Here is a 13,639-nt window from a genome sequence, read left to right on the forward strand (position 1 = left end):
AACCAGCTAAGCTGTCACAGCACATCGAGTATGCAGGGCTATAGCAAGGAAATGCTTAATTCAATCTACGACAAAATAAATATCATAATGCTACAAGTTTCCATCATTTTTATTTCAGTAGAAATTTTTTAATTGTACCCAAGCTCAGTGAAGGTAACTAATACATCAGTATTGCTACAATAATGTTTCTGGAAAATGTGAAAAGAACTATCTTTAAAAGAATGTCACTATTAAACCAAAAATCACTGGCAATTTAACACAAATGAACTCTCACTTCTAATAGTCAGTGACTTGTATACGTCTTTTGCCTTCTTTTAGTTTCTTGTTCATATGACTTTCCAGAAGAACCACATACCTTACTGCTCAATAGGTCTATTTAGAATTGACAGCTGATTTTATTTCATAGGTTATATCTTTGCAGCTCAAATAAGACCAAATCACTGACGTGACACGTTTGTTTCAGCTATGTGAAAGACATAGCTGAAAGGGGTCAGAAGAGCTGGAAGAAAATACCAAATATATATTTACCTCCATTCTTTCTGAAAAATCCTTCTATAATAATGATTTCTCAACTTTTCCATTATTTCCATTATTTTCATTAGCCTAAGAGTTTTCTGTAACTGCAAAGGAAGTGCTTAAGATCACAGCAATTTTATTTTTTTTAGAGCAGTCATGAAGAGTAAGGATTGCCTTGTTCCTCTCAGCAATACTACTTAAAAATTTTCTTCAAGTTTTCAAATAAAATGGCCTACAAGAAGGCATAAGTACAATTTAGAACTTTTACTAATTCTAAACTTATTCTCCTTAAGAATTAGGAAATGAAATGACTTCTTAATTGGAAAAAAAAAAAAAAAAAAAAAAAAAAAGTAAGGATTATCTGTTGCAGTAATAAGAAAACAGGCTGCTTCAGAGAGGGATGGTGAGACTATGAGAGCAATACTGTGACTTTTCAGGAAACATGCCCAGTGAAGAGTGGTCCTTCCCTGCTTAGCTGCTGAAAACCAGCAGGTTAGGAACTATGTAGACCAGAAACCAAATCCAAGCAAATTGTGATTAGTGGGCCAATCCACCATGAATTAAAGCACTTACCTGTACTAGAACATGTTTATATTCTTAGGCTTCAGTACCCACTGTGACAATGAGGACCATCAACCAATCGTGCAACATAGCTGAAAGTCTCCACCTTTATGTACTGTAAACCTGTGCACAGCTGTAGATCAGTTGTATTGTGATAACAAACACACTGTAACATTTTAAAAACTTTCATTTCATGATGTATTTTAAACTTGGCAACGTGTTGGAAACTGCCTGTATCTGAGCTGTAAGAAAGTGCTGTTGACTGTTGCCTTCTGTATGTCACTTTTGCAGATCTCGAGTCTCTCTTTTTTTTTTTTTTCTATATGGAAATTACTTGCTCTACAACCCTGATCACCTCTGTCATGCTCTACATGGACTTTTTCCAGTTGCCTTCATATGGTGCTCAAGACTTGGATGTATGAGATTAATATAAAAAACCATTATGTTTTGCACTCTCTGCCTTTCCTATGCTTTTGAATCCTTTTGAGTACTGAGCTGACAATGTCACAGTTCTGACCACAGTCACCCCAAGGTATATCTCTTACATGGTAACAGCTGCTTTCAGAATCCATGTCCCTGATAAGTGTAGTATGTACTTAAGGTCTTCTTTTTCCTCTGAGTACTATTAAATGGTACTTACCATTTCTTTGTATCATCACTACCAAACCTACTATCTTACTTCTAAAATCACCATACAAGTACCATACAAGATTCTGGGGTTTGTTGTTTTTTTTTTAATGTTAAGTAATACGTAGCTGCCACTAATGGTATCATAAATAGACAAATCCTATTAGTTAAGGATCTCTGACAGGGCTGATGAAATATGTGTACTTTACTTATGACATAGCAGATTGGCTGGTCACTTGACAATAACTGAATTTTTACTTTAACATATATTATTCTCCCCAGTTAAGACTTACTAGTTAAAATAAATTTGGGGTAGCAACATAAAATCTTACCACAGGCTGAGAGTTATGCATTTGTAAAGCTTAAAAATTAGCTCAATGTAAAATTTGTGTATAAAGAAAAATTTGGGTATAAACCCATGAAAAATAAAAAAGTTGCTTTGTACTTTAGCAGTTTCATGCTTCATTGAAAGCAACAACAGAGAGCCAAGAAATACAATTGTCACTTTTTTCTAAAAAAGCTGTTGACAGGTATTCTAAAAGTAGACATTTTTAGACAGCAGCACAACTAAATACTCAAGCATTGCATTTTACCAAGGGCCCCATTTAAGCTTATATAGACAAATGTATTTTTCTCCTTTCTTAACTGAATGTTTAGCATGTAACTTCGAGTTATTTTGATATTTTTAAAAATAATTCCTCAGATAAATCAAAGACTAAACTCAAGGAAATCCTATTAAAGACACCATATTGAAGTCAGTATAAATATTAGCAGGGTCACCAACGTAAAAGCTACAGCATGAAAATTCTACCTCTTGAAAGATGGGGAGCAAGCAGTAACAGCAGGACCCTGTCACCCCATGGATGGACAAACAAAGCAGATGAACAGTCTTGTCTGAGGGCATCACACACCACATAAATCCCAGAAACCTGGGGTCTTGTCAGTGTTTCTAGACTGACCTTGCCAGCAGGATCTTATCAGCAACTTTTCCTACCTGCTCTCTATCTCTGTTCCTTACCCCAGTCTTCTTGCACAACTATTGATTATCCAAAACCTCATGGCTCACTGTGTCTGATGGAGCTGCTGGTTCAGCAGCCCTGAAATTCATTGCTCTTCTCCAGACTACTTCTCTCCAATGTTTCTTCATGCCTTTTCACCCATTTCTCACTTATGTTCTTCCTTGTCCTGAATTCACCTTCCAAATCCAAGTTTTTTTACCCAATAAACACCAGTCTTCCCTTCTTGTAATTTCCATTCTTACACAACCAGTGATAAAATTCTCCCTCATTTTCACACCCAATTTCACCACAATTCCTTGCCAAACACACTCCCCTCATTCCTCCAGTCTCTTCAGTGTTCAAATCTAAAAGAAAGTGGCATTCAGTGCATAGAACATAATCACTCCTGATTACATTTCTATTTCACACAGAGCTGAAAGAAATAAGTAGGGAGAAAAAAACTGGCTTTGGCCATACAATGCTGTGCTCAGTCCTGCTGGCTTTTTATGAGCAGCTTTGATATGCCTCAGTGTGATGATGGAATTCTAAAGAATTTCATTTAAAAAAAAAAAATAAATTTGGAGGATAAATGCATTGCAGTTTTTCCAAAGACACACTTCTTGGCATCTATACAGCTTTTCACAAATGCAGTAGAAATACAATGCGGATTCAGTTTCTTCAGCCCCCATTTCAACACTCTGAAGCTATGTTATTGCAGTTTTGCAGTATTTAATATTGCAGTATTTAAAATATGATACTACCAGAATTTTTAACATAGAATAGAACAGAGTATTTAGCTAAGCCACATAATTCTTCCTTCATCCCTTAAATAACCAAGCTGCTACGCCCAAAAATAAAAGCAATCTAATGTGATTATAATAGTGGCTAATTAAAATTACTTTTTAAATAATGGATATATTTTACACTACATTGTGAAGCAAAATAAAATGCAACCTTTGCTATCACTACGTAAACAAATCCAGCTGCAGGTAAAACCAGCATGAAAATATTAACTTGATCAATTAAGATCCCAAAGTTACAATTGATTTAATAGGAAGACGGTTGGACACGATGATCTTAAAGGTCTTTTCCAACCTAAGTGATTCTATGATTCTAAAAATAAATAAACATTATCAGTTGCTCCATATTAATAAATAATCTCTTTGGATCATGGATGGTGATGTGATTCTTGAAAGCACATAATATCTGTCATATTCCTATAAGTGTACCCTTATACTTCTAAATAGCTTTTACTCATTACCTGTGTAATAATTACGAGTCAAAAACATGACGTAAATTCACCATCTGAAAGTTCTGCCTACAGAACTTGATGATCTTCATCTGGGAAACATGAGTTTCAAAACTGTTCCCTCACAACAATGAAAAGAACGTATAGCTAACTCTTTTCTCAAAAACCAAACTTTTAATACATGCATAATATTTTGCCAATGGATGATCTAAGCCAACTCCTTAAATATCCCAAAACAAAAGTTTACATTAATAAAAATGCAGTTCTTTTTTTTCTGTTGTGCACCAGCATAAAAACATTGTCAGGAAACTGTTCTTTGTAGTTTTATTATACACAAACCATGACATTAGATGTAATGGTGTAATATTGGAAAGTCATATATGTGTATCAATACAAATTTAAAGATGTTTCCATAAAATATCCTCAATTCAGCTAGCAATTTTATGTAAGTAAACAAAAGACAGTTTAGGAACATTACTTTCAATAGAGAGAAAAAAATCCCTTAAGACTTCAACTTAATGGCTCTACTTTTTCTCCCTTCCAAACCCCAGTACTTCCTCCTCATCCAGAAAATGTTGTTTAGCAAAGATGCACGTAAAAGAAATCAAACAGGCTTTTCACAGCAAAACAGATAGCTCAGACAGCTTTTTTCCATCCATGAATCTTTAATATATAGTCAGAGTTAAATGCTAAAGTGAATTTTTTATCAGCTGAGGCACAGAAGTTTGATGCTACCATTTTCTGAAGTTAAAAAGAAAGTAAAAACTCGGTTTTATTTTTACAGATCTTTTGCCTTTTTTGTTTGTTAAAGGCAGAAGGAATAAACAACTAAAAGCTACATGATTTTTAGACTGTAATTTCAATATGTCTGGAAATAGATGGAAATAGACATATGCTTAAGAGTGAGTTTTAGCCTCTCAGCCACATTAGTAGTGAATGTTCCACAAAAATGTTACAAAAAATAACCACTTTTTCTTCCTATTGTCACAAAAAATTTGGTTAGAATGCATCTCTTTAGGTCAGCTCATCCAGCCTCTCACTTAAAGCAGGATTACTGCCAGAATATCTAGCCAAATCATAAAAATCTCAAAGGGAGGATATTTCTCAACCTTTCTAAGCAACCTGCTTCAGCACTACTCCACCCACCTGGTGCCTTTTTATTTTTCTCAAATTGAAATCAGAACATTCAAAGCCAGCTGTTGTTGCAACCAAGAAGAGTTTGGTTTAATCACCTTTGCTATTGAATACTTACAGGGTGCTCTTACATTTCCCCTTAAACATTTCTTCACAACATTAAATAAGCCTCAGTTCCCTCAACATCCCTCATTTAGGTCTTAGAGAAATCTGTTTGATGCCCTCTTGTTTTTTTCACATACTTCCTGAAGTAGGAGAGCAGGAACTGGTCACAGTCTTCTAGAAAATACCATCTTTTTCTGCTTTCTCTTAGCACAGCCTAGTATGCTGGTTACCTGACAGGCAATGGAAGTACATTCCCGGGTCCATGTTCAGCCTGGTACCTTCTGTATCCTCCAGATCATTTTTGATGAAGCTGCAGTTTAGATGTTTGTTTCACAGCTTGCACAAGTGTGTGCAGCTGTTCCACCTGAGGAGTTCTTACTAAACTTTATGAGGTTCCTCCTGGCTCAGTCCTCGAATGTATCATGATCCCTCTCGAATACAGCTCTGCCATTTGTCATGTTAACCACTCCCCCTTAATTTATTATCCTCTGCAAATTTGCTGAGGGAGCACTGTGTGTCATGATCTAGGTCATTGATGAAGATACTCACTAACGCCCAAGGTATCCTGAGCTACTCTGCTCATCACTGACCACCTGACAGATGCCAAGTGATGATCACTACCAGTTTAGCCTACTGGTTCAGTCAGTTTCCAACCCAGTCTCTTCTTTTAGTCCACTTTTCTTCAGCTTTCAAATGATTGTGCTGTGGGATACTGTATCAAAAGCCTTAACAAAGTCTGTGGTTGCATGCATATGAGCACAGATATCCTGAGAGAGGGCTAATGGGCAAAGTGCTGTGTATACCCCAGCAGATAGCCTGGTTTATACAGATAGCCTCAAGGTTATCTAGAAGGTTTCCAAAACTCTGAAAATCATATATTCTTTTCAACTATGGATTCGTTGTACATATTTATCCAACACTTCCTCAAGTTTGGATGAGAGGCTGCTTGAGAAGTTCTTAAGAGTGTTTCTCACCTTACAGCTTCTCCTGACCACAAAAGAGGTATGAGAAATACCTTTGGAGTACCTCCCCACAGCAACTGGTGTAGAAGAGGAATCACCATGTGCCCCACAGCAGATCCCAGATGCACATCTGTGGGAGTTATGGCATAGGTCAGGTATGCCTTTGGAGTCAGCTGTGCTTTCATCCAACAAAGGTATTCCTGCTGAAGGCAGCACCTGTTGTACCACTGGTTGGTATATATAGAGCAGCCACTGCTCTACCCTTACCCACACAGCTTGTCACTTCATTGGGAAAGGCAACCAGGCTTGTCAAGCACATGTTTTGCTTTTGGTAAATCTATGCTGACTATTTCAAGTACCTTCTGGTGCCTTAAATGCCTGGCAAATATGATGCTGAGTACTGTATCTTTTTCTGTATCGTCTCTCATTGCGTTGTCTTCCCAGACTCAATTCATCAATTTTTCCCTTAATCAAATTTTACCTTCATTTTTGAAACTAGCACAGTCACAGAATCACTCCTTTATGACTCTTGTAGGTCCTAGCTGAAATCAGTCAGCTTTCTGATTTTGCCATACAACAGTCAAAAAATGATTGTCCGTATCTTGCATTTTAGGTCATTAGAAAACTCTGCTGCACCAAGAAGGTGTTCTACTGAATACCCATCCTTCCTGATCAAAAGATTCCTGAGGTCAAAAAATTTTCTTTAGAAATCTTTCATGGACCCTATACCTCTATTACAGCATCCCATGAGATTTTGCTTAGCAATTCTCTGAAGTCTACTCTTCTGAAGTCTACAGTCATAACTTGTTGACTATCTTTTCAGACTTCCTGTGAACCATGGTCTGAACCACCTCATGATTACTCTGATCTCAGCTGCTATCTATCACCATATTTGCCACTAGTCCTTCCCTGTTCATCAGCAGCAGGTCAAGCAAAGAATTATTCCTGTTTCTCCCCTGTAGCAGTACTAGGAGACTGTCAGCAAAAGGAATCTCCTACACAACACTTAAAATTAACTAGAAACTTAAACAAATAAGGACTTGCAGAATGTCAATGACTGTACTGATTCATTTATTTGGCATATAGCTTTTATCCACTTTTGATCACTCATTCTAATAATCTGAAATTGTATTTTATTTAAATTTTAAGAGGTGACAACAATTATTAAAAATATGGGAAGGTAGAGATTCCATCCCAAGTGAGTTTAAAATGAATCGATCAAAACAAAAATTATAGCCATCACTGAAAAAGTTTTGGACTAATAATATACACAACATATAAAACTTCTGTAATTTAAAGACAACTTCCACCTTCATTAAAACTTGTTGCTAAAGATGACTTGTTACTTTTTTATCCCTTGTGTTTAGTTTAAGTTATTAAGTTAAAATTTTTCTCAGATGCAGATTCATTATCAGCCCCCAAAATACTAGTTTTTGTCAAGAGAAACATGTATTTTTGTCAGGCAAAATCCAACTATTTAGGTAAAAAAAAAATTTAGAAGTGGAAAAAAAAAAGAAAACAAAAATGAAAATTAAAATAAAGTGAGCAAATTGACTATTCAACCTTTTAAACTTTATCAATAGATTCATTATAGCAAATACTGTAAAAGAAAGATTGTCACCAGCCTCTCTCAAGTCATGTGTACCAAGAATTACAAAAATGCCAAACCTTCTTATAATGGAGAAGTTACAGTTTCAAATATTTTAAGCTGGCATGAATGAAAATCTGCCAAAAAAAAAAAAATCTGTTTTGTCGTTTTATAACTATACTGGCAATACATTTCCTTGTGATCATCATGTAAATTAGTCCTGAAAATCTATTACAGCAAGAATCAGTTAGCTTTAATGAATAGCACTGCAGTAGAAGGCAATCATCTTAATTATTAAAAATTATGTGAGGAAACTTATTATAAATGCTGCAATCAAGAGATATATAGGTTTCAGTAAAATTATTAATAGGATAATTAACCTCCCAAAAGTTTTCCAGTCTTTCTAAACCAACAGTCAGCAATGAAGACCAAATCTAGACCAAATATATTCTTATTTTAATGGTGAACTCCTCAGCAAATCCTAGAGTATTGCAAAAAAAGACTGCATTCACTAGCCTCAGTTTACAGCTGTGAAAGTCATTGTGGCATTTTTCAATATTGCCACTTGGTTCAATATAAAATAATAAGCTACATGGATATTTGGAAGAAAAAAAAAACCAAACCAAACCAACCAAACAAGCAAAAAACCCCCCAAAAACCAAACTCCTCCGTATCATTCAAGGGTTAAAAGGCTTGGTTTTGAATATCAGGGCTTATTCACTGCAGAGAGAGGAAAAACATGACTTCCTAGCTCTTGTTTGGGTGTCTCTCATATAGTGCATATAGTATGACATATGTCCAGTGAGGAAAAGCAATGGTGAGAAATGCCATTTTCCTTATGATTGCACTGATTTTGTTTTTATGCATTTCTATAATGCGTATCCACGTAGCATATAAGCTATTATCACTAATATAGGTAACTCTGTAATAGCCTCCTTCTTTTGAATAGTTGTCCTGGTTTGGGCCAGGATAAAGGTGATTTTCTGTCTTGTATTTTTGCTTTCAGCTAAGTCTCTTGTAAGTAGCTGCACTTGCTGAAATTAACAGCAAGTTTCTCAGACAGTGTGTGTTTCTAGGACTGATAACACTCGATGTTTATAGTTACAGCCAGAGACTGGTGTGCAGAGCCAAGGACACTGCTCAGCTCTGAGGAACATTTTACCCTCCAGAAGGAGAAAAGGAGTAAAGAGGTCCCACCTGCAGCCCTCCTTTGGGGAGGAAAGGACAAGATAGATGGCCAAAATTGACCAAACAGAGGATTCCATCCCATACACATCATACTCTGTATAAATTTGAGGGATCATGAGGGTCAAACCCCTTCCTGCTCCCCTTTTTTGCCTGTCCCTGTTTGCTTCAGCATCCTGGGAGGATTCCATCCATTCCTCTGCCTGTGCTCCTGATCCATGCCCTCCTGAATCTGTGTGTTTCTGCCTCCAGCTCCCACTGCTGCTGACTCCAGGAGTCCAGCTTGGACTTTCCCAGGGCTGCCCTGCAGCCTCGGTGGTGACGTGAGAGTTATCAGTAGAAAAGGGGAAGGAACATGATACCAATTTTCTGTATATCTGTATATCTTTAGTAATTTTTCCTAATTATCATTACTGTTTAATTAAAGTTGTGTATTTTAGTTTCCAACCCCTACATCTCTCTCCCTTATTCTCTCTCCTTTCTTATCAGGGAGGAGAGGGGGATTAATAGAGACCATCTCTCATTCGGTTTAATTGCTGGGCCGGTGTTAAACTGTGACAATAGTCCAAGTAAATACTTGTTTAGACTTACAAGATTTTTATTTGATTTGCTCTGTTGAGTTCAGAATTTGCTCCTATTACACGAAGCCTTTATTTCTATCAGTAGAACACTCCTCTCACAGAAGGCAGAGTGAGCCTCTCTTGTCAATAATGTCAGTGTCACATTATCAGACACTTACTTAGGAATCCAGGTAGGAATAAGAACAGAGGAGAGGAATATTTCACAGAAAATACATGGGTTCTATTGACGTTAATTTTTTTCCCGAAACAATACAAGATGGACACTGGTGTGAATAACTCAGTCAAGAACTGTTCTGTGTCAGTATTCAGCTCTTTTTTTTGGAATCTAAATCAGTAAAATTAACTTGTTAAATTAAAAAAACTAAAAATATTGTGATAGCAATACATCTTTCTTCCTAGAAAGATTAAACTGACACAAAATAAATTCAGTATACACCTTTTATGTTTCTTTGAGCACATATGCGTTCTACTAGATACCCACCAAACTAATGGGCTAAGACTCTCATCCACTGCCCTCTCTTCTGTGACTTCTTTTTTTTAGAAGTAATTAGAAAGTTTAAATTAGTTTAAATCAGTTACCTGGAACACACAATACTTCTTCAAATACCTTAAGGGTCCTTTCAATTCTCAGGGCAGCTCTTGAGGATTTGTTTTCTGTGACTTCTTGGTCTCCTGAGGCATTATATACTTTTAAGGTTGCGTTCCTCTGCTGTTTTTAATCTTTGTCTACTCTTTCTCATTACAGAAAGAGAATTCTGTATGAGAAGCTTATTGTAGCCCAGATACCATATTGATATTCTTCCTATACATCAACATTTCAGAAATTATGAGGTCAGTACTAGCCCAGGTAGAGCCTTCATGTGCAATTTATGGAAATTAATGTTTGAACTATTAATTTAAAAATGTCATTTATTGGAATCCTTTTGAGAAAATTCATCCTAACAGAATGTCTCCTAAGTTTAAGGAAAGCAATGTCAGCTACGCATCTTCAATCAAAACAAAGGAGAAATTATTTTAACCAGGATAGGGAAGTGAGGTGTGGTTTCCATACATTAATGTCCTGATTAAACACTGTATCATGATTTCGTTACTCTGAATAGTTCTGATCCAACAAGTTAAGCAGCTTGACATGGTAATTATATGCAACAAGAAACATGAATTGCAAATTAGCAAGTTATGAAGGTGATGAATACGTAAGTGGATGAGATTCGTTGGCTTGAGATACACAGTAGGTCAGGTTAGATGATTGGAACAGCCCCTTCCTAGCTTAAACCAAAATGAATTTATAGATTTCTTATATTCTGTGTCACTAGACATTATAATGAGAGCTCATTTTACAACATTAACAACTGCTGTCTTCTGAGTGAATAGCAGTGCTTTTCAAACAAATAAATGCATACTGTCTAATCAGTGACATCCAGTACTGATCTAACACAGGCATAAAAAAAGTTTCCCAACATTTTCCTGTCTTTTTTAACTGGACATCAATCACACAGATAAAATTCTGCCATGCTTCCATATAGTAGTTTTGGTGTTTGGGGGATTATTAAACAAAATAAGGATTTGGAGCCATTTTCAGTGTCATTTTGCTGATAATCACATCCGAGATACCCTTTTACAAGGCATCAAGTGCCACTGCACAAACAGTTTCCTTTCAGCCTCCATGATCTTACAGAAAACAGCTTATTATGATTGCTCTAATGGTTAAGAAACTTATTCCAGTTTCCTTCCTGTACTTATTAATAGTCAGTTTATACACTTTACTTCTTGTCCTATAGTGTTTTCTCTCTGTGACATTCATTTTCAGCTTTCACTGAACTAAACAAGCTGCACTTTTCTGAGCAGACTGTCACAGAGAGGTACAAACACGTGCAGTCACTCTGCCCATGCATGCAGTGCGCACGACGAGGTCCTGAGGTCTCACAGTTATGCTAGCAAGGAACTGTGTAGCATAACACAGCTAATACACCTGTTGAGATGCAGAAAATTTCTCTCAGTGCTACCATTCATGTAGTGCAGCCATGGGGTTTAGGAACCAGTGCAAGATTGCACTCAGACAACATGGAACTCAGGCCAGCAGCCTTCATGTGATCTTTCTGGTTGTTGTATCAATACCTGTAACAGTTTCAATTCCTCTTCGCTTGAATGTGGGTGAAAAGAACAATATGCTTAATGGTAATTGTGGGGTACTGAGTGTTTTACCCATGTCCTTTGCAATTATCATGGAAGGTAACAAATAAAGAGAAGTATCTGACCTGGTGTAGTCATCCTCCACAAGCATGTGCTTTGGAATGGGTGAGTATCTTCCTGGTGAGATAGGGGCCAGGGATGCTTTGTACTCTAAAGTGCCATTGTTTCCAGGAGAGAGTATATGATTTTCCATTGGTGGAGAATAAGCTGATGGTGAGAATAAACATTTCTAGTCAGCCTCTTCCATATCTGACTGAATGTCACACCACCATTTTTTGTTAAACATCTAGAACATGCTTATTACTGTAGATAACATCAAAACAGTCTTTGCCTGAGAGATCTTAAAGTATAACAAGAAAAAAAGAAAATGTGAACTTTTCCTGAAAGACAGTGATTAGTAATAATAACAGCAATAACAACAACAGAAACAACAATAATAATGCTGGTTCATTTGCAGGAATTGACTCTTTTGAGGTGCTCTGATAAGAAGGAATAGTTCGGGAGACAGGAAACATTTTCTTCAATCAGGACTGACTTGAAGAAGGCAAAATAAGAAAGAATGAGATTTTCCTCATTTTCATTCCAGTATACATGAATAGGAGTAATATAGTTAAAGCTCAATGCAGGATAAGAGAAGGAATTATATGTTGTGATCTACTACAGGTGCAAAAATTCAAAAATTCCCAGATTAACTGAAACTTCAGTACTAACCTGGGTGGTATTTACATCATAGTGACTCTGTATATTTAAAATAAAAGTGGATACAAATCTCTTACATATTAATGATTAATAATGAAAATTACAGAGCTATAAATGAAATGAAAATACAGAACTATACTGTCTGAATCTACATTGGGTCTGTGGGTTTTCTTCTTTGCCTGTTTTCTGCTATTCTAAAGTTATGGGAATATTTATGACCGGAGAGATGTAATGATAGCTGTATTCAAATTTCTAGTTAATTTAATTAGAAAAAGAAATGATAAATGGGAAAACCATTGATACATGCTTCTTCAATGAGCTATGATTAATTTCCTCATGAGAAGAAGTCAGCTAAAATTTCTAGTATTAGTTTCAGACTTTCCTTCAGATGTTGAGATACAGAATGTTTCAAAGGAAAATATCTCTACAGGGAAAATATTGCAGGAAAACCATTAACTATTCTGAAATACTCTGAGCATGGAGGTGTAACGAAAGGTTCCCTGAGGACAAATGAATCTGAAAGCACCAACAGCCTGGTATGGGCTACAAATTTTTTCAACCTCTCCTGTCTCCCTGGAATTACCTGTGTTCTCATATGGTGCTGATCTATGATATGACATAATAAAACACACTGGTTTAGAACTCACAGATTATTATTATTATGGAAAATATTATAAAGCAGGAGACTGGATAGGGACATTTGGCATTTTTATTTCTTGGGGTTTGCTAAGATCCAGACCAGATTGCCACTGAACATGATTGCCATCTGTTGTAACATTTGCTAAGTAAATAGGTATCCTCAGTTCACTTGAGTATACGACCTGACATGCATGTTACAAAACCTTTTATTCTGTTCTTATGCAGCAGTCTCAATAAAGAGGACTCTGGATATTTAACTTTACTCTCAACTTTTTCAGTCCACAGTAGCAACACTAATGCAATAGTGCAGAAAAATCTGTATCTCTGGCATTTACTGGGAAAATCTGCTTTTCCTAGCCCTTGCTTGGTCTTAAGTGCCACTGGGATTACTGGCAGGAGATCAAGATGGGCATGAATCAATTGCTGAAGCTCTTGTGCAGCTGGTCTCTGTTGGTAGCTGAGCCTAAGACAAAGTTTTCAAAGAATAACTAGATGAAGAAAGCGAGTATCAGTAATGAACTGTTTAAAACAGGCACCAGTGGCATAGAGAGCTCCAACTGAAATATTAAGACTGCTGAGAATGAAAAGGGAATGGGAATGCCTGA

The 13,639-nt window shown here is 36.4% G+C and overlaps 1 protein-coding gene across 1 annotated transcript in view; it reads right to left on the bottom strand.

Annotated features, from left to right (window-relative positions):
* The window catches only part of DLG2 (discs large MAGUK scaffold protein 2), a 967,325-nt gene that overhangs the window by 258,130 nt on the left and 695,556 nt on the right, over nt 1-13,639 (bottom strand). The window contains 1 exon segment of the mRNA XM_030469255.1: nt 11,762-11,903. Coding sequence (XP_030325115.1) covers nt 11,762-11,903 — 142 coding nt within the window.

The sequence above is a fragment of the Calypte anna genome, chromosome 1, assembly GCF_003957555.1.
Source record: "Calypte anna isolate BGI_N300 chromosome 1, bCalAnn1_v1.p, whole genome shotgun sequence".
Taxonomy (NCBI): domain Eukaryota; kingdom Metazoa; phylum Chordata; class Aves; order Apodiformes; family Trochilidae; genus Calypte; species Calypte anna.